This window comes from Oryx dammah, unplaced genomic scaffold (assembly GCF_014754425.2).
Source record: "Oryx dammah isolate SB20612 unplaced genomic scaffold, SCBI_Odam_1.1 HiC_scaffold_28, whole genome shotgun sequence".
In the NCBI taxonomy this organism is placed as follows: domain Eukaryota; kingdom Metazoa; phylum Chordata; class Mammalia; order Artiodactyla; family Bovidae; genus Oryx; species Oryx dammah.
Window position 1 is genome coordinate 49,526,073 of NW_024070212.1, and position 21,850 is coordinate 49,547,922.

Below are 21,850 nucleotides of genomic sequence, written 5' to 3' on the forward strand. Positions count from 1 at the left end.
GACCTGCTATAGGAGTTATCTGCATAACTCCAGGATCATAGCAGGAGCTGGATAGAGAAAAGGCATGTGAGCAGATACCAGCCTTCAGTGAACATGGGGAAATGACCAGAAAGTCAGCATATGACAGAGATGGGGACAGATAAAGGGCAGTATGACATCTGCTTCAAAGGAAAATGTGCTTTTGCCTGAGAGTGCAGGAAGAACTAAGATAATACTAAGCCTCTACCCATACCACCCCTCCCTGCTGCTGCTTTACTGGCTGTGCGATGTAAGAGATGGGAGAGTATGAGCAGCTCCCACCAGAAACCAGTCAGGTTTAATTAGAGCACTGAGCTACAACAAACATCCTATGAAGAGGTTGAGGGTAATAGGAAGAGGTTCTAAGATCTTAGTGGAAGGAGCATTACAAGTAGAGCCAGCAGTGAAGAAGCACAAAGCAGTTAAGAAATAGAGATGAGATTGGGGCACGAAATGAAGTGAGAAGGTGCTGCTGAAGGATAGGTAAATGTGGCACATCTCAGCCATCCCTCTGGCACAAGCTGTTTTGGTAGAGTACTGCTTGAATGCCCCAAGGGTTGCAGCATAGGAACATTTCATGAGAGGGCAAAGACTGCCATGAGAAATTGTAGAGGGTCAGGTGTGTTGGGTCTGAGCGAGTCAGCTGAGTGATACGTGGATAGACAGTGAAGGCTCTAACTGGGACACGGGTGAACCCCGAACATCTACAGCAGCACTGTAGAATCTGGTTACATATAACAACTTTTTAAAAGGCTAACCTTACTCTGTGGGGAAAAAAGCAACATCTAGTATTGGCTGGATAAAGAAATGAAACTTCATTATTAAGAGGACATTTGGAATCTGAATATAGTCAATTTTTGTTTTATAGCTATAATAAGAATGTGTAGCTTCAAAAATCAATATGTATTTAGCGTCTGGTAGCTGAATAGCAGTCTCTTGTGACTGAGGATGAGTTTGCATGGTTCATTTTTATGTTTTGAAATGACTAATGGAGCCATCTGGGATAGGCATATTTTAACTCCCTAAAGACTGGAAAAGTCTTATTTGGCTTTCTAATTCTCCACAATATCAGGCCCAGTGCCTGGCACTCAAGTACTTATTGAATAAATTAGTGATTGTGTGGAACATCAGTGTTTGTTCTGATTTAGCTGTTTTTGTTGTTCCCTTTTGACTTCTATTTAGTAGTTTCTTGTGGCCTTTAACTTTCTTGAACTTTTTGGTGGAATTTTCTCAATAAATATTGACATAGGTGTTATGTCATTTTCCTTATAAGGAAACTAAGGCTTTGGAGAGGTTAGGAACTAACCCAGTATCTCACACCTAATAAGTGGTAGAGCCAAAACTCAGGTTAATTTCACTGGATACTGAAGATCAGATGCTTTCTAGCACATTAGAAATAAAATAAAAGGCACAGGAGCAATCTTGTGATTCTTAAGTCTCTCTTTTTCTCTTTCCTTCCCCTCTTAAAACAAACATGAAACTGTAGCAGTTAACACATGTGGGGATGCTTCTCTTTCTCTTAAAACACAAGAGCCTACTAGCCAGTCCATATCCAGCAGACAGTGGTTGGTAGAGTGTTGTTACTAGAGTATTCTTCATTTGATTAGTCTACTGGCATTTCATGATACTTTTATGTCTCACATGTTTAGGTTCTCAGGTATCTCTGAAGCATTTTTTTAATTATAAAATATTCCCTGATGGCTAAGATGGTAAAGAATTTGCCTGCAATGCAGGAGACCAGGGTTCAATCCTTGGGTCAGGAAGATTCCCCTGGTGAAGGGAATGGCTACCCACTCCAGTGTTCTTGCCTGGAGAATTCCATGGACAGAAGAGCCTGGCAGGCTACAGTCCATGGGGTCACTAAGAGTTGGACATGACTAATACACACATACATAAAATTTACCATTTTAACCATTAACTGTATAGTTCAGTGGCATTAAGTACATTCACACTGTGAATGTTGTGTAATCATCACCACCTTCTATCTCCAGAACTGTTTCATCTTCCTACACACTTCCTTCAGATTGTTGGCAGAAATTCATCTTCTTGAATCTGCGGGATTGAGGTCTCCATTTGGCAACCTACTCCGGTTTTCTTGCCTAGACAATTCCAAGGACAGAGGAGCCTGGTGGGCCACACAGTTTATGGGGTCGCAAAGAGTTGGACATGATTGAGCTACTGAGCACACGCACACTCCATTTTCTTGCTGGCTAGGGACCACTTTTAGTTTCTAGAAGCTGCCTGAAGTTCCCTGCCAGATAGCCCTCTAAATAGGCCCCCTCATAACTTGGCAGCTTAGTTCTTTAAAGCCAGCAGAGGTGAGTTTCTGACTCTAAAGAGGGCTTGGATCCTCTTTAAAAACATTCTTCCTCTTAAGTCAGGCTCCCAGAGGATAGTCTCCCTTCTTAACTCACATCAGCTGATTTGGGGCTCTAAGTACATCTGCAAAAATCACTTCACTTTTGCTGTAGTACACAATCTGATCATGGGGTGGCATCTTGCCATAGTCTGCTGGGTAGAAGCAAGTCTCACAGGTCCTACCCACGCTCAAGAGGAGAGGATTATATAGGATGTGAATATGGGGTGGGAGAGGGCACAGTAGAGTGTCTGCTGTAGCTTCCTTTTTTATCCATTTCACAGGGGTTTTTGTCAGCAATTGGATACCCTTTTCCCAAAATGATTTTTAATCATGGAAGGAAAAAGAAGACTTGGGATTATCTTGAATTTGAGGAAGAAGAAGACAAACAGTTATCAGACTCTATGGCTTCTCTGGCATATCTAGTATTTGTACAGGGCATCAGTATTGATCAGCTTCCAATGGTCTTAAGGTAGGAGTTAGTGTTTATGTATTCTAAAAGGAATAGCATCAGACTCATTTATCTAATGTCCAACATATATTTCTTAATGTATTAGTACATTTTCAGTGAAGTTTAAACAAAACCTATTTTTATTCTAAGTATTACTGCCAATAATCTTTTTAAAGCCAGTAATCATCAGTAGTGAAAAGGGTTGTGGGGGAGGCATTGAAACAGACATAAGGAATGATTGGGATAAGAGTCAGAAAGTGTTAAACTGAGCTTGGTTTTGAAGCTGTTGGGCCAGTTGCCAATAGGGTGGTTTAAATTGCCATCATCTTTTAACTGTATTATTAATATAATCCTGAGTGGATATGCGCTTCTAAAAGTGCATGTGTATGTGTATGTTTTTATATATACATTTTTTCTATTTTAGCCCATCATATCTTTTGCAATTTAATATGGGGCATATTGAAGTCCTTCTACAAAGGTAAGATTATTTAAGTGGCATCTCAGAATTAAATAATAGTATTAAAATAGCCCTTGTCAAGATCAAGGGAAACTACTTTGTCTTTGCCAGACCCTAGTTAATTAATAATTTTACAAAATAGTGAAGCAAGTATTCACAAGAGACAGAAATGAACCAAAGGGATGTTTACAACAAAATTTCTTATTTTAAGCTAAAGATAATATTAAAATATTGTCTTTTAAGGAGATTTCCAGTAATCTGCTTCTAGGGTTTCTTTGCTTATTTCAGAAGTTGGTAAATTAAAATACCTCTATCCCACTGCAGCCTCTTCCAATCTAAGGAGAGGTGGTCAAGAAAGAAGTTCATCCATGGTTTTGCTTCATGGATACAATCTGTGAACTGCATCAAAAGAAAGGAAGTCTTGACTCTACCTTTTATAGCTTACATTATTGACAGTGATATCATTCAATAGCTTTTCTCATTTGAGGCACCAATAAGAAGAAAAACTTTATCTTTTTAAAAAAATCACCAAGTAACAGGTATGCAGTTTTCCCAGATAGATATTTAAGAATTTCGCACAACTCTATGCTTTGTTTTCTTTTTCTATAACATGTTGAAATTCTCTCTTGAGATCAGTCAGGGCCTTCTAGTGCTATCCTGTAGGAATACTAGTGACAGTTTATTAATCCCATCTCTTCCCAGGTGAAGGAAGATTTGTTACATGGCAAATGTCCAAAGCCTTGGCCTACAAGGCAGGAATTTCCAAGGGTCTCCTGGCACAAGTAGTTGCTAACTCTGTAAATTTACTGTATTGTGTATGTGTTAATGATTTTACATAGTTTCTGTTATATACATGAAATGAGAATGTGTATTGATTTTAATATTCAGTTCTATAGTCTTAAAATTTCCAAACTGTCATTGAGGCAAAAAATGGAACACTTTTAATTCCTTTTATGGTTAGAACAAGAACCTGGAGCCTAAGATCATAGTTTTTGCCACGGATCTTAAATATTTAATTAACAATAATTGTAAACCTTTAAAAAATAAATGGAAAGCATTCCTTTATATATATATGTATATATATATATATAAAGAATTTAAAAGAGCTAACCAATTAATCAATTAGAATACATGGCATTATATCAGGCATAATTTATTGCTTAGCACTTGGTGTTGAAATTCTACTGATCTGATACCAGGAAATAAGCCCTGAGTGGACTGATCATGGTAAATTTTGCTTTCAGTAGCCAAATCAAAAGATAGATCAAAGGTGGATTAAGAATTTTGACTAAGTTCCTCAACAGAATTTCTCCTTAATATGCTTTTTTGAAGTATTTAAAATTCAATTTTTGCTTTATTTTTCCTAAAGTGAAGAATAATTCTAAAGCAGTTTAGAAAACCATGTTGATAAATTTTAATACTCTCTTCCAGAACAGAGGAGTCTGTTTTCTCCAAAGGATTGGTAAGATTTGTTTGCAACCATTATAATTTAAATACACAATCATGTTAACAAATACAGCTGTTGATGTTACCATATTTGTATCTCTGCATATATTTTAATCTGTAGGATCTATTGGAGAATGGTTTATTGAGAATAGAGGACAACAGTCTGCTTCACCAGTACTTAGAAATCAAGAGTTTTCTTACTGTACCTCAGGTAAGTAAAATATGTATTCTAATCTTAAAAAATGCCACTTTTCTGTTCTAAACTTAAGTAAAGTTCTTCTCAGACTCTTTTCCTGCTTTTTTCTCCATATCCTTTGAAAACTCTGGTACCTTGCTGTCCAGTAGAACTTTCTGTAATGGTAAAAGTATCCTGTTTTCTGTGCTGTACAGTTTGAAAGCCACTAGCCATACTGAACACTTGAAACGTGGCTGGTGTGACGTAAAGAACTGAATTCTAAATTTTATTTAATTTAACCTTAACTAGAGGAGAAGGCAATGGCACCCCACTCCAGTACTCTTGCCTGAAAAATCCCATGGACAAAGGAGCCTGGTAGGCTGCAGTCCATGGGGTCGCTAAGAGTCGGACAGACTGAGTGACTTCACTTTCACTTTTTACTTTCATGCATTGGAGAAGGAAATGGCAACCCACTCCAGTGTTCTTGCCTGGAGAATCCCAGGGATGGGGGAGCCTGGTGGGCTGCCATCTCTGGGGTCGCACAGAGTCGGACACAACTGAAGTGACTTGGCAGCAACAGCAGCAGCTATATGTGGCTAGTGGCTACTATATTTGACAGTATAGCATCCAGTGGGAAATATAGCTTTCTTCTTTATCACTTTGGTTCTGTAGGAACCTTGCACAATGAAGCTCCTTTACTTTTATCATAACTCAGGTCCTCAGGACTATATCAAGGCATATATAATTCATTACTACAAAAAAGTTTTGTTTTCTCTCCTGTGATTTGTTTTGCCCCTGTTTATTAGTTATTTGTTATCATAGCCAAATAGGTCTTAGATGTCAATTTAGCAAATTGTTTTTCCACTATTTATATAGAAAAATCAGTTTCAGTTCGGTTGCTCAGTTGTGTCCGACTCTTTGCAACCCCATGGACTGCAGCACACCAGGTTTCCCTATCCATCGCTAACTTCTGGAACCTACTCAAACTCATGACCATTCCATCAGTGATGCCATTCAACCATCTCATCCTCTGTTGTCTCCTTCTCCTCCTGCCTTCAGTCTTTCCCAGCATCAGGGTCTTTTCCAATGAGTCGGTTCTTCGCATCAGGTGGCCAAAGTATGGGAGTTTCAGCTTCAGCATCAGTCCTTCCAATGAATATTCAGGACTGATTTCCTTTAGGATGGACTGGTTGGATCTCCTTGCAGGCCAAGGAACTCTCAAGAGTCTTCTCCAACACCATAGTTCAAAAGCATCAATTCTTTAGCACTTAGCTTTCTTTATAGTCCAACTCTCACATCCATACATGACTACTGGAAAAACCATAGCTTCGACTAGACGGACCATTGCTGGCAAAGTAACGTCTCTAATTTTTAATATGCTGTCTAGGTTCGTCATAGGTTTTCTTCCAGGGAGCAAGCGTCTTTTAATTTCATGGCTGCACTCACCATCTGCAGTGATTTTGGAGCCCAAGAAAATAAAGTCTGTCACTGTTTCCATTGTTTCCCCATCTATTTGCCATGAAGTGATGGGACCGGATGCCATGATCTTAGTTTTCTGAATATTGAGCTTTAAGCCAACTTTTTCACTCTCTTCTTTTATTTTCATCAAGAGGCTCTTTAGTTCTTCACTTTTTGCCATAAGGGTGGTATCATGTGTGTATCTGAGCTTATTGATATTTTTCCTGGCAGTCTTGATTCTAGCTTATGCTTCATCCAGCCCGGCATTTCGCATGATGTACTCTGCATTTAAGTTAAGTAAGCAGGGTGACAGTATACAGCCTTGACGTACTTCTTTCTCAATTTGGAACCAGTCTGTTGTTCCATGTCCGGTTCTAACTGTTGCTTCGTGATCTGCATACAGATTTCTCAGGAGGCAGGTCAGGTTTTCTGGTATTCCCATCTCTTTAAGAATTTTCCACAGTTTGTTGTGATCCACACAGTCAGAGGCTTTGGCAAAGTCTATAAAGCAGAAGTAAATGTTTTTCTGCCTTCTGTTAGTATATAATGTCTGATTATTTTAAATTAGTGGATTATATTTCTATATGTTTGAGTTCATTTCTTTTGCCACCCTAGACATAATTGAAAATTACTATGTGCTTCTAACTATACACTTGGTAACACCCACTCAATATCAGTTACAAAATGGATTGTACTTAGCTTCCTGTGGGCATAACAGTAGAATGAAAGGGTAAGACAAAAATTACTTCAGCTTTAAACCTCTTTTCCTCATTTCTCTGAATTTTTAGTATATATTAATAATATAGTTGTTTCTTTGTAGTCAATATAATCTAATATTTGAAATAAATTTTTTTTTTATTTCCAGGGTTTAGTCAAAATAATGACCCTCTGCCCCATTGAGACATTGGTATGTAAATATCTGGGACTAAATAATAGTGAGTTGCAGTGAAAAGTTTTAATAATTTAATCTTTAGTTTATGTAACAATATTATTTGTTCCATTTTAGAGGAAAAAAGGTTTAGCTGTGCTTCAGCTGTATATTAACAAATTGGATCCACAAGGCAAATATACATTATTTAGGTATGTATCAAAGGTTAATGGAGAAATGTGTGGTTGATTAAAAACCAAATTAATGCCATTAATTATTCAAGATTATTGTATTTTGGTGTGTTTTGCGTGTAATTCCACTCTCGGACACAACTGAGCGACTTCACTTTTCACTTTCTCTTTGATAGGTAGAGATGAATTAATCAAAAATTATGGATACATATATAAATATATATTATGTGAATATTACATAATAAACATATATATATATATATACTTCAGTTCAATTAATTGAAATACGCTAAAATTAGAGTAGACTGAAAAGACTAAACTGAGATTGGTAAGACTTCTGCTAGAACTTTATATATGTCAATAATATCCATTATTCACAGTTGAAATTAGTGGAGTTATAACCTTTGACAGCCTATTCACTTTAACAGTGGAGCTTATTAATAGTACTGTTTGAGGAGCAAAAGATTCTAGCAGCTCTGATTTGAAGATCAGCAAATTTTCTTAAAGGGTCATAAGTAAATATAGTTTTTATGGGCTATACAGCCTCTGTCACAACTGCTCAACTTTGTGTTTATAGTAAGGGTCAGTGTATTCTAGTAAAACAAAATAGGCAGTAGGCTGGATTTGGCCTGCAGCCCTTAGTTTGTTGATACCTGGGTAATAAAAGTGAGTTAAAACCAAATTGGGGCAGTGTTAACATGCTAAGTAAGAGGTGTTCTTTGGGATTGCCCAGTACTAGCACTCATGATTCCTTTTTTCTTCATTTCTGTTTGATAAGAATCAGAGTAGGTTTATGAAATCTCCGTTTGATGCTTAGGTCTTATACCAGCTTACCTATTCTGATCTACCTGTATTCCTACCCAGAAAACTCCCTCTTCTTAGGTTGATCAGATTGAGTTTCCTTTCTTTGCAATTCAGTTAAGGTAACCAGACTAGTCAAACAAGGAATAATTTGGGGAGTTTTTAAGCTATTATACTAGTGACTGTTCTTGACATGTTAGATCATTGCAACTATATGCATAAAAAGATTCAAGTTTGGTTTAATAGAAATTTCTTTTTGAAAAACCCAGTTAAAATAGAATTTACCAATTAGTGAGGGCAGTAGCCATAACAGGTGACTTTGTCATTGTCTGCACTGTTTTTTTCCTATTTCTGCAAATAACAAATGGCCCATTTGAATTTGTAAAACTTTATCATTATTTAATTTATAATGCAGTCCAGGATAATTTCAAATGTATTGTAATTTTGCTTTAAAGGTGCTTACTGAGTACAAGTAATCACTCAGGTGTGGAGGCCTTTATTATTCAAAATATCAAAAATCAAATTGACATTTCATTAAAGGTAAGAGCATAACTAAGGTGTCAATTATCAATTTATTATTTTATTTTGTAGGACTTATTCATTTGTGGAATACATTAATGTGGAATCTTGCGCTATGGACCTTCTCTATCTCTAATATTAGGGTACAGGCACACCTCAGAGATAGTATGAGTCTGGCTCCAGATCACCATGATAAAGCAGAAATCTCAGTAAAGCAAGTCGCACAAAATTTTTGGTTTTCCAGTGCATATCAAATTAATTGACTACATTTTAATCTGTTAAGTGCTGTAGCATTATGTCTAAAAAAAAAACAATGTACATACCTTAATTTTAAAATACTGTATTTCTTAAAAATGCTAACCATCATCTGAACCTTCAGGGAGTTGTCATCCTTTTCCTAGTGGTAGGTCAATGTTGATGGCTACTGATCAAGGTGCTGTGGCTATTTCTTAAAAGTAAGACAGCAGTAAAGTCTGCAAGATTGATTGACTGTTTCTTCCACAAATGATTTCTCTGCAGCATGCGAAGCTGTCTCACAGCATTTTACCCATAATAGAAGTTCTTTGATTATTGAAGTCAATCCTCTCAAACTCTGCCACTGCTTTATCAACTAAGTTTTGTGTAATATTCCAAATCCTTTGTTGTCATTTCAGCAGTCTGAATAGCATCTTCATCAGGAATCTATTCCACCTTAAAACACAAGTTTCTTTGCCAACCTAGGAGAAACAGCTCCTCATCTGTTCAGATTTTATCATTGGAATTGCAGCAGTTCATTTACATTTTCAGGCTCCACTTCTAATTTTAGTTCTCTTGCTGTTTCCACCACAGTTATTGTTACTTCCTTTTTTAAAAAAATTTTGGCTGTGCTGGGCCTTCGTTGCAGCATGTGGGTTTTCTCTGATTGTGGCATGTGGGCTTAGTTGCCCTGTTACATGTGGGATCTTAGTTCTCTGACTAGGGATTGAACCTACGTCCTCTGCGTCGGAACGTGGATTCTTAACCACTGGACCACCAGGGAAGTCCCTCCACTGAAGTCTTGAACTCTTCCAAGTCATCTGTGAGAGCTGGAATCAGTTTCTTCCAAATTCCTGTGAATGTTGATATTTTGACGTTTTCTCGTGAATCATGAATGATTCCAGAAGGTTTTCAGTTACATCAGAAGAATCACTGTCTCTGAAGCAATAACTTTATGAAATATATTTCTCAAAGAGTAAGACTTTAAAGTTGAAATTACTCCTTTTTTCCATGGGCTGCAGAATGGATATTTGGTTAGCAGGCATGAGGACATTAATCTCATTTTACATCTCCATTAGATCTTTTAAGTGACAAAGTACATTGTCAGTGAACAGTAGTAATATTTTGAAAATAATCTTTCTTCTGAGCAGTAGATCTCAAGAGTAGGGTTAAAGTGTTCAGTAAACCATGTTATAAACAAATATGCTGTCAAGGTTTTATTGTTCCATTTATATAGCATAGGCAGAGTAGATTTGGTATGATTCTTACAGGCCCTATGATTTTTGGAACAGTAAAAAGTAAGCATTCGTTTCAACCTCAAGCCACCAACTGTATTAACTCTTGAGAGTCAGTCTGTCCTTCAAAGCTTTGAAGCCAGGCATTTTCTCCTCTAGCTGTGAAAGCCTAGGTGGCATCTTGTTGCAGTATAAGTCTATTTTCATCTACCTTGAAAATCTTTTGGTCAGTGTAGCCATGTTCATTAATTACCTTTCTGTGCTGTGCATAGGCACTGAGTTGTGTCCAACTGTTTGCAGCCTCATGGACAGTAGCCCGCCAGACTCCTCTGTCCCTGGGGATTCTCCAGGCAAGAATTCTAGCATGGGTTGCCATGCCCTCCTCTAGGGGATCTTCCCAACCCAAGGACTGAACCCAGGTCTCCTGCATTGCAGGTAGATTTTTTTACCATCTGAGCCACAAGGGAAACCCCAAATTACCTTCCTAGATTTTCTGAATCACTTACTGCAGCTTCTACACCTGCACTTGCTGCTTCAGCCTGCACTGTTAGGTCTGGAATTGGCTGCTTTCCTTCGACCTTATGAGCCAGCATCTACTAGCATCAAACTCCTCCTGCAGCTTTCTCACGTCATAGCCTTCATAAAACAAACGACTTAGGGCCTTGCTCTAGATTACATTTTGGCTTAAGAGAATGTTGTGGTTGGTTTGATCTTCTATCCAGACCACTAAAACTGTCTCCGTATCAGCAATAAGGCTGTTTCACTTTCTTATCGTTTGTGTGTTCAGTGGAGTACCTCTTAAATTTCCTTCAAGAACTTTTCCTTTGCATTTAGGCTAACTTGGCTAACTGTTTTTGGCACAAGAGGCCTAGCTTGGCCTTTGACATGCTTCCTCACTAAGCTTAATCAGTGCTAGCTTTTGATTTAAAATGAGACTTATATGACTCTTCCTTTTACTTGAATACATTGTAGGGTTATTAATTGGCCTGATTTCAGGACTGTTGTGTCTCAGGAAACAGGGAAGACCAAGGAGAGGGAGAGACAGAGGAATAGCCAGACATTGGAGCAGTCAAAACACACACATTTTTCAAGTTTACTGTCTTCCGTGAGCATGGTTCATGGTGCCCCAAAACAGCTAATGATAATAACATCAAAGATCACTGATCACAGATCACCCTGCCAAATATATAATAATGAAAGTTTGAAATTTTGGAGAGTTATCAAAATGTGACACAGATGTGGAGTGAATAAATGCTATTGGAAACATGGTGCTGATAGACTTACTTGACACAAAGTTGCCACAAGCCTTCACTATGTAAAAAAAGGCAGTAAAGTGAAGTGCAGTAAAATGAGGTATGATTGTATATTTTCCCCCCATTTCTACTCTTTTTTAAAAACCTGGATTTTGAAATTTGTTAACTATAGATTTAAATTGTATTAATTCTAATAATGTGATTTCTTTTTGTTTTGCTGCATACTTGTGAAATATTAATGGAAACTAAAGTCTCTTTGTAAATACTCAGTAATTCCATATAGAGAACAGAGAAAGAGCATACCAGTGCTCTCAAAACAAACTAGCAGGGTTTGTTCCAAGTGCCTGGAAATAGTGAATGGAAATCAAAGTTTAAAATATGTGTTTAAAATGTGTAATGGCTAATTTTTGTAGTATCAAGGTACTAGGAAAACACATGTATTTATCAACCTGTTATTTAAAGCCTTTTTCATGTTTTCTTTTGCTTCTCAGAAAACACATAACAAATGGTTTACAGGACCACAGCTGATTTCCCTTCTGGATTTGGTACTCGTTCTCCCAGAGGGTGCTGAAACAGATCTACTGCAAAACTCAGATAGGTGAGGTGACCATTTGTGACCATTTGTTACTAAGGTTCACATAGTAAATTCAGAATAAAATGTGAAACCCTTGTTTTGGGAACCTAAAATAAAACATATTTTCCTGTGATTTTATAGTTAATGGTTACTTCATAGAATTACATATTTACATGTTTAAGTAATTTTTGTTGTTGTTTAGTGGCTTATATGTTTGGATTTTATTGTTTTGTTTTCCAAGACATACATCTTTTTTTTTCATATACAATATGTAATTTTACTTTTAGTATTACTAGAATGAATGTTGAGAAATTGTTGTGTATAAAAGGAATCTTAAAATTCAAGAAGCAAAAGATGGTATTTTCAAACATTAAAGATAACAAGTCTCCTTGGTGGAGAAGGCAATGACACCTCACTCCAGTACTCTTGCCTGGAAAATCCCATGGATGGAGGAGCCTGGTGGGCTACAGTCCATGGGGTCGCAAAGAGCGACTGAGCGACTTCACTTTCACTTTTCACTTTCACGCATTGGAGAAGGAAATGGCAGCCCACTCCAGTGTTCTTGCCTGGAGAATCCCAGGGACAGGGGACCCTGGTGGGCTGCCGTCTATGGGGTCACACAGAGTCGGACACGACTGAAGCGACTTAACAGCAGCAGCAACAGCATCAGTCTCCCTTGGGGAAAAAGAGAATAGTAATTTTCACAATTAAATTTTGTGAACTTGGAGAACAAGAGTAATAAATTATGTTAAGGAAAGAAGATGTGTGGTAGAATATTTTAAAGGAAAAGTTTTGGATGCCCAAACATAATTGTAGAAATATACCCAAGGTTTTAACTTAACCTTTATTCACTGAAATTGCTGATTATGTAAAATTGTACTGTAAGTAACAAATCATATTTTTTTAATTAACAGGATAATGGCTTCGTTGAATTTATTGAGGTATTTGGTTATCAAAGATAATGAAAAAGACAATCAAGTAAGTGAATTTTTATAAAAAGAAACTATTATTCAAATGCATAAGGAATATTTTGTTATTTTCTTATCAATACCTGCGTAAGCCAGTGAGTGTTATTTTACCCAGTTGCAATAAGTGCCAACAATTATTCTTTAAACTTGAAGTTAATTTCCAGGAGTCCTTACCACCCCACATCCAACTGCCCTTTCCTTTTCCTGTTGTGCCTCTGTGCTCTTGCTGTGGGCATCGCTTAGCTCTGTTACGTAGGTAAATTGCAGCTCCTAAGTTAACTAACCTTTCGAAACTCAACATATGTTTGTTTATCTTGTTCATTAACCTTCACCTATATAGCTCATGATTTATGGCTGAGCTATACAAAATAAAATAATCTGATATCGCCCTCATCGGACTTGACAATTTGAAGCATTTTCAGCACTAAATCTGTGAAGAGCACCTTTTGAATAATGTGTAGGAAGTTGAAATTTTTAAAAATAGTGCACCATAAGAGGTATTCAATAAGCAGAAAACCATTTGAGTGAGGTTTGTCATATGGTAAAATTGTATTTGCTTTTTATCTTCTCTTTCTACTTTATTCTAATAGTTGCTTTCTCTATATGTGTCATCTTATTAACTGTAACTACCTGAATTACATGCATGATTAAGCTTTTTAGAAAGTGATAAATGAAATGAAAGTAATTGAGTTTTATATAAGAATCCCAGAGCCTTTTTTTTTTTTTTTTTTTAAGTAAATCATGATTTGGGATCAAACATTTATGGACGAAGTAGCAGTAGATTTTTGACTGAATCTATTAGATTCAGTGATTTGACTTCCCATTCATTGTTCTTCAGCCAAAAATAGTTATGTGCTATCACTGACTGGTGGATACTCTAAACAGGATGCTTTTTTTTTTTTTTTCTAATGTTTTTTCAAACATAAAGCCAAGTTGAAAGAATTTCACAGTGATCACTGTTTTATGTACTACAGAGATTGTATTGTTAACATTTTACTCTGCTGTTATCACTTATCCATCTCTCTATCCTCTACCATTCTTCAGTCTCTCTTTTTGATGCAGTTCAGGGTAAACTACAAACATCATCATACTTTCCCATAAATACTTCAGCACATATTTCATTCAAAAGAGTTAAATATTTGTGTATAATTTTTGAGTTCACATAAAATCTAATGCCTGAATTTTAATTTTACATTAACTGAGTTTTAACAAATGCTTAGATCTGTTATCCAAATCCTTATCAAATATAGAACATTACTAACATCACAAGAAGCTCCCTTTTCCCCTCCCAGTTAATTCTGATGTCATCATTCCACACCCATCCCTAGCCCCTGGCAACTCTATCCTGTCCGAGTGCTATGATATATTCTTCACTATGCTATCAGTGCTCTTTCGTTTTTATTTTTCATAGATAATGTTAGCACAGGAAGGATCTATAACTTGCACAAGGGCATATAATTAGCAAGAAGCAGAAATAGCCGTGACCAAACGCAGTGACTAGAACTTCCTCTTTTTATTTTTTTTGTAGTCAGTTCAGGAGCAGCGGAAGCCTTGAGGCTTCCGGAAAGTCCTTAAAGTATGGTATGAGTTTTTACTTTCGTCAGTAAGAGGCCATATCTGGAAATGATCTGATTTGTCTGACGGGGTGAGAAAGCATCTTCTTGATTAGGAGTGATAGATTTATTATTAGTAGGTATGGAGCATAGTGTACCACAGGGGCAGCAAAGAGAGGGAAGGCAGAGCAGTTTTAGCACTGTGCAATGTCTACTCTGATATCCACAGATAATACCTCACACTTATTTGGCTTGAATATTATAAAGAAAAGGATATAACCAGCTTATAAGACTGCCTTCTTATGTAAGTTTTTAAAAATTTCTTCTTAAGAATCAGCTATTTCATAGTATTGCCATGCAGATTACCATAAGAATTATCATACCAAGGAAACTGGCAAAAAACAAAACAAAAAATCAATCCAAGATGGTAACCTAACGTCTTTGAGGCAGCTTATTCATCATGGAAGCATTTCTACCAAGTGCCGTCACAGTAGGTCATGAATATAAATGAGAGGCATATTTGTCTGCTGTGGTTAACAAGAAAATAATAGCTTCTGAGTTTTTAGAAATATTTGATTAAAGGAGAAACAAAATGATATTCTAATGATGCTGAATTGTGAGTAGTTTTATTCAAAAGGACTCCTATTAGTACCCGTCTTTGAGTTAAATATGCTGTGGTGGTAACTAGTCAGATGAAAAGCTGAAAAGCAATCAAAAAAGTGTACAGAAAAACTAAGAACAGGATCATTAAAATATAAAACAAGGTGATTCATAATTGAATAATGATCCATTTCTTTTCCTGCTATTTTGGGTTACTGTCATCTGACTTTCTTCATAAATCATTCCCTTCCTCACCTTACTATTTCATGTCTCTTCATCTCTTTGCATAATAATTTAAAAGCACTTTCCCCACACTTCAGTTTCACATAACTTCTTAGACCTTAAAACTCCAACTGTCTCTACTGGTCAAACCAACTTAATTTTTAGACTAGTGTTCACTATTATTTGGTAGGTATCTTTATATAAGCGTTAATTGTTTAATTACAGTAATTCTAATACACAGCCTATAATAATTTATCCCTCACCTTCTATCCACTCATTTCCTTACCTATCCCTGCTTACCTATTTTTTTTTCCTAAATAATTTGTGATTGTAATATGTAGAAAGCAGGATCAAGAGAAACATTGTAAGACTGTAAAGGCCAGAAGTGTCTATCAGGAACTTTAAAAAATTGAATTATGTAATGTACACATATATGTTTTTCATTTAGGATAGAACAGTAAATACCTGGCATACCTCCACGTACATATAGTTCTATATAATTCACATTTTAGGTTCTCATTTAAATTGTTTCTTTCTCCAAGATTGAAACATATACCTTGTGTGTTATTTGCAGAGCCAAATGACTTAAGGTTATAACATTCCTTAATATTACAAGTGATAAAGTTCTACAGTATTATTTCGTAAATAAGACATGATATACAAATTAGAAGGGAAAAACTGCATCTTATTCATTTCCTTCCTTTTATTTCTTCAGTATCATGGTTGACTATGTCCTTTGCAAGGTCCCTTTCCTCACAATAAATTTCACTATGGTATAAAACTGCCTTTCTATTTTGTGCAACAAGCTGCAGTGAAATTTGAACTGGATAGTTAAGCTCTAAAACTGAAATGGTCTCAGAACTACTTTACCAGTGTGTTGTTTGGGTATAAAATTTTAAAGTAAACACTTGTGAACATTTCAAATTTTTATCCTTATAACTATTTTTTAAAATCTTGTTACTTTTTTCTAGACACTGAAGTAAAATATGATTTTCTTCGTATTTTTTTCCATAAATCTAATAATCTTAAAGAATCCCCCTGCAATGCAGGAGATGCAGGTTCAATCCCTGAGTCAGGAAGATCCCCTGGAGGAGAGCATGGGAACCCACTCAAGTAGTCTTGCCTGGAAAATTCCATGCCAGAGAAGCCCAGTGGGTTACAGTCCATGGGGTTGCAAAGAGTCAGACACAGCTGAGCAGCTGAGTACACATGCACACCGTCTTAATGTAAAAGAGAGAAAATATTCTTGTTTCCACAGCTTCTTCACTCCTACGTGTTTCTAAAAAAAATTACTGTTATTCATCACATGAAAAATTTGTGAAATTATGCAGAACTGAGTGTGCACAAATTTTCTTTAGCCTAATTGTTTCACATTTTATTTCCTTATTGTAAGTTTTAGATTGTGGACTGTGTATTAAATTATAGCCATTAAGAGAAACTAAAGTCTTTTATTGAAGTCTTTTATCTTAGGGGGTCTTTATTAGACCTGCTAGAGTTAACGGCAGCAGAGTTACACTGTCCAATAGACAGTAGCCATGCGTGACTATTAAATTATAAATTAATTTTTAAATTTTTTAAATTAAAAATTCCATTCCTCCTTGGCATTGGACAGCATCATTCTACATCACTGTTTCTCAGCATATAGGTCTAATAAAAATTACCTGGATATCTTACATAATTCAATTTTTAGAAATTCCTAATATGTACTTGTTTAGATTGATATTAAAAATGGGTAAAGATACAATATGTTAATTAAAAAGGAAGTATAAATACAGCACAGATTGAAGAACAAAAGGAAAGTTACATGAACACATTCCAATAAATTTTGAAACTTCAATAAAATGGAATTTGTTAGAAAATATAATCTAGCAAAACTGTAACAATCTACTAAGAGAAATCACAGGGCTGATAATTTTACCATAATTTCAAAAAACATATACTCAAGTCTCATACAAAACATTCCAAAGACTAGAAAAAGTGTGGTTGTGTCTAAATGTTATGTTTAGTAAGGTATGACCTTAATACCCAAACAGTCTAGGATAGTGTGCTTCAGTGAAATTACAGGCTCTCCCACACTGCAGGCAGATTCTTAACAAGCTGAACCACCAGGAAAGCCCAAGAATACTGGAGTGGGTAGCCTATCCCTTCTCCAGCAGATCTTCCTGACCCAGGAATTGAACTGGGGTCTCCTGCATTGTAGGCAGATTCTTTACCAGCTTAGCTACTCAGGGAAGCAGATATATAGATATTAATATTAGCAAACCAGATCCAGCAAAAAAAAAATTGATATAAGTCATCAAACTCAGTTGGATTTATTCTGGTAATATAAGGTAATGTAATTTCATAGGTTAAAGTAGAAGTACTTGATTATATCAATAGTTATAGAGAAAAAGCATTTAATACATTCAATATATAATCATGATAAAAATATTAGTCCACCAGAAAATATTATAACAAAAAATATGAGATACTTAGGAAAACATGTAAATATGTGTAAAACTTTATGAGGGAAAAAAAGGGGGGAAGAATGGGACTGTTCAATAGATGATGATGGATAATTTGTCATACATATGAGAAGGGAATTAAGATGCCTATGTCACATATAATATACAAAACAAAATTCCAAATAGATTAAAGACTTAACATTGAAAAGGAATTTAGAAATTTTAGAATACTGTGTAACCTAAGGGTAGAGAAGGCTTTCTTAAGTAAAGAAGCACTAACCACAAAAGAATAGATTGATAAAACTAATAACATTGAAACTAAAACCTATTCAAGGAAAGAAAATGCATACAAACTGAAAAAGCCACAAAAAGAAAGAGAAAACAAACCAAAATACTTCCTCCACCCAATAGTTAAAATCAGATAACTATAAAGCAAGAATCAAGACCACAAATCAGAAAAATAAGTAGAGGATACAGATATTGTAAGGCAGCTCACAGAAGAGGAAACCCAAATGGCCAATAACCACAAGACAATATTCCCAATATCAGTAGTGTTTATGGAAGTGTAACTTAAAACTGCAGCGAGATACTATTTCACAGCCATCACAGTGGCAAATGTTAAAAAGGTAGATAGCATAGTTTAGGATACAGAACAGTGATGAAACAAAGTAGATAATTTTTGGGCAATTTGGCATTATCTAGTGAAATTGAATAAATACTCTTAACTCAGCACCTTCTGTCTTAAGGCATCTTAATGAGTCCTTAAATCAATTTACTGATTTAGACACAAGTTTTACAGAATGAAATAGAATATAATTGAGGTTGTTTGCACAGATTCTTAGTTACGGATATTGCAGCAAATTTTGTGGTCACTTGCAAAGAACAAGGTTTGAAAATGGAGGGGATATGACAGATTGGCAAGGAATAAGATATATGTTGCTTTCCAATATCTCTTATGACATATTCAATGGTCAGTTAGCAGAAAGGCTACATTTTATGGTAACATAGTATGTGGTTAAATGGAAAGCAAACTGTACCTCCTATCAGTAAAATTGTGAAAGGTCACAAATTATTTTAATCTGTGTATTTTCAGAATTAACTTTGAGGGAGAAAACTTTTTTCCAAATTCATGAGAATAAGAAAAATAAGTGAAAAAATATAGAAACATTCACTTTCAACTGTTGATCTGAAACTGTAAATAGTGTCAATATTCAGAAAAATACTGACCCTACAATTAGTAGACTTAGCCTTAATTTGAGCTACATTCTAAAGAAAATGAATATAACTTTAAAGTGAAGATTATTTAAGATGGTTTCATCAAAAGTAAATACCCAATGAAAATGATAGTCTAAAATAAAATTTTTCTTGCAAATGAAAGCTAAAAACCTTCCAAATTAGACATCTAGAAACAACATTCTGAACTTGTGAATGAGGCCCCGTAATGGTTTGAAAGATGAAAAGTTACTAACATTCTTCTAGTCTCATTATCAGCATATATAATTACATATTTTTTAGCAAATGAGAAAAATCACTCAGTTTGGCCTGCAGAGTTTATTTTTCCAGCATATACAGTGTTGGATTGTGTCTATTGATATATTTAAAAGTATGTCTTAGTGGTAACATGATGTTTTAGAAAATCTATATTGCAAAATATGGATGCAAAGGTTCTGATGCTTCTTGATGAAACATAAATTGTGTAGCACTTAAATTGATATTTAGTATTTGCAAAACAATATGAGATTGTATTTTTTCACCTTAACCTTTATATACATGTAAAGATTAGCTATATTTACTGAATTGGAAACACACCATGGGTCACTAAAAGTAGAAAGTTTACATCAATGATAAGTGACAGAGCAGAACTATGAGCAATCATCTTCTTAAATTGTCAGAAGCACTAGCAAGTTGTTTTAAGTCAGTTGGAAAATTTTGGTATTCAAGGAAATCCCTATGGATATAACTATATTGTAAAAGGGTTGAAAATTGTTAATTTTAGCAGTTCACTGATAAGCCAAACTCTTGAAACTTTTTGCAGTGATTGGATCTAAGCATGACCAGTGTATCATATCAGAGTTCATTTATTGTTCCTTTGGAAAGTTCGAAGTAGGGCATAAGAGCTCAAGGATAATATACATGTTTTTCTAGTTGGAAAGCAATCTTATTTGACAGTTATTTTCAAAGGTAATATTGAGTGGCAAAACTGACATATGTATCTGATTTTCTGGTATGCCTAAGACATAAAAATTGAAACCACAGGAAAACATGAGTATATTTTTCATATGTTAAACTTATCTGTCAGTTGTAGAAGACATTACTGTTATAGAAGGAAACTATCATCATTTTGATAATAATATTTCAAATAACTTCTATTATTAATTAAGAGTAAACGAAAATTTGTTCAACTTAGACCAAAATTTTTTAAAGGAAACTTTCCTATATTCTGGACATAAGTCTTCTATTAGGTATGGTTTTTATATTTTCTTCCAGTTTGTGGCTTATTTTTTCATTATCTTAGTAGAATTTTTTAAAGAACAGAAATGTTAAATTTTGAGGAAGTCCAGTATATCAATTCTATTCTTTTAAATCATTTATGTTTCTTTGAATTCTAACAAATCTTTGTTTCAACCCAAGATCACAGATTTTCTAGTAGAAGTTTATATTTATGATTGACTTCAAGTAAATTTTTTATATGGTGAAGTATGGGTTAAGGTAGTTTTGTTTTGACTCCAGCAGTATTTGTTGAAAAGGCTATATACTCAAATTGTCTTGTCACCTTTGTCAAAGATCAAAAAGATCATATAAGTATGGGTATATTTTTGGATTCTATTCTGTTCCATTGAACTGTCTCTCTTCTTTCACCAGTACCACACTATCTTGATTACTGTAGCTTTATAGTAAGTCTTATGTGTGAGTATGCCAACTTTGCTCTTAAAAAAAAAATTTTGGCTGTTCTAGATCCTCTGCTTCTCCATTTGAATTTTAGAATAATTTTGTCTTTCTACCTGTTTTTCTGCTCTGCTCTCAATGCTTAACCTCGTTTTTTGTACTTTTGGTTACCAAATATGTAGAGATTTTCCCATATCAAGGAATTTTTTGACACCAAGTAGATGTCCTACAGTTGAGTCCCCTTCTGACACTCTACCTGGAGATAGCATCAGATTACAGAGGCTAAGGGCTCAGTCCCACGTTAGCTCCCTTCCCTCTTCAGATGCCAGTCACAAGTCCAGGTATTGATCTGACTTCTGACAGACTGGCTAAAACAGGTTCTCACAACCCCCTCCTCAGGTTCAATTAATTTGCTAAAGTTGTTCACAGAACTCAGAATATTGTACTTACTAGATCACTGGTTTATCTTAAAAGGATATAACTTAGCACAGCCAGGTGAAAGAGATGCATAAGGCAAGGTATGTGGGAAGGGGCACTAAGTTTCATGCCCTCCCTTGAAACTACTTTCCCAGCACCTCGACCTGTTCATCAACCAGGAAGCTCTCTGAACCCCATTCTTTTGGGTTTTTTGGAAGCTTTATTACATAAGCATGGTTGATTAAATCACTGGTCACTGGTGACAGCTTAATCTCCAGCCCCTCTCTCCTACTAGGAGTTTGTGGTGAAAGGAGTTGACAGTTATAACCCTCTAATCACACAGTTCCTCTGACAACCAGCCCCCATTATTAGGGGCTTTCCAACAGTTATATTCCCGGCTGAAAGAGCTTCTTATGAATAACAAAATACACTTTGACCACTTTTCACTTAGGAAATTCAAGAGTTTTAGGAGCTCTTTGCCAGGAACAGGATGTAGACCAAATACTAGTGCTCTTTGGGGGGTGGGGGAAGAAAACACACTACAAAGGGGCACAAGGGAACTTCTGGGGTCATGAAACTATCTTATAGTGGTGGTGGTTATACTGCTGTTTATCTTTGTCAGAACTCAGAACTGTACAGCTAAAAAGTTTACTGTATGTGAATGATACCCCAACACACCAGACCTTAAAAAATGTGTAGAAAGAAAAGGACCAGGCTCAATACC

At 35.6% G+C, this 21,850-nt stretch overlaps 1 protein-coding gene across 2 annotated transcripts in view; it reads left to right on the top strand.

The window, feature by feature from the left end:
* Positions 1 to 21,850, top strand: part of GLMN (glomulin, FKBP associated protein) — a 45,847-nt gene that overhangs the window by 18,798 nt on the left and 5,199 nt on the right. For both annotated transcript variants that reach the window (XM_040232322.1, XM_040232323.1), the window contains exons 8-16: positions 2,659 to 2,846; positions 3,250 to 3,303; positions 4,714 to 4,744; positions 4,850 to 4,939; positions 7,227 to 7,268; positions 7,368 to 7,441; positions 8,677 to 8,761; positions 11,954 to 12,060; positions 12,951 to 13,014. In XM_040232322.1, the coding sequence (XP_040088256.1) occupies positions 2,659 to 2,846; positions 3,250 to 3,303; positions 4,714 to 4,744; positions 4,850 to 4,939; positions 7,227 to 7,268; positions 7,368 to 7,441; positions 8,677 to 8,761; positions 11,954 to 12,060; positions 12,951 to 13,014 (735 nt within the window). The remainder of the gene's footprint in view (positions 1 to 2,658; positions 2,847 to 3,249; positions 3,304 to 4,713; positions 4,745 to 4,849; positions 4,940 to 7,226; positions 7,269 to 7,367; positions 7,442 to 8,676; positions 8,762 to 11,953; positions 12,061 to 12,950; positions 13,015 to 21,850) is intronic.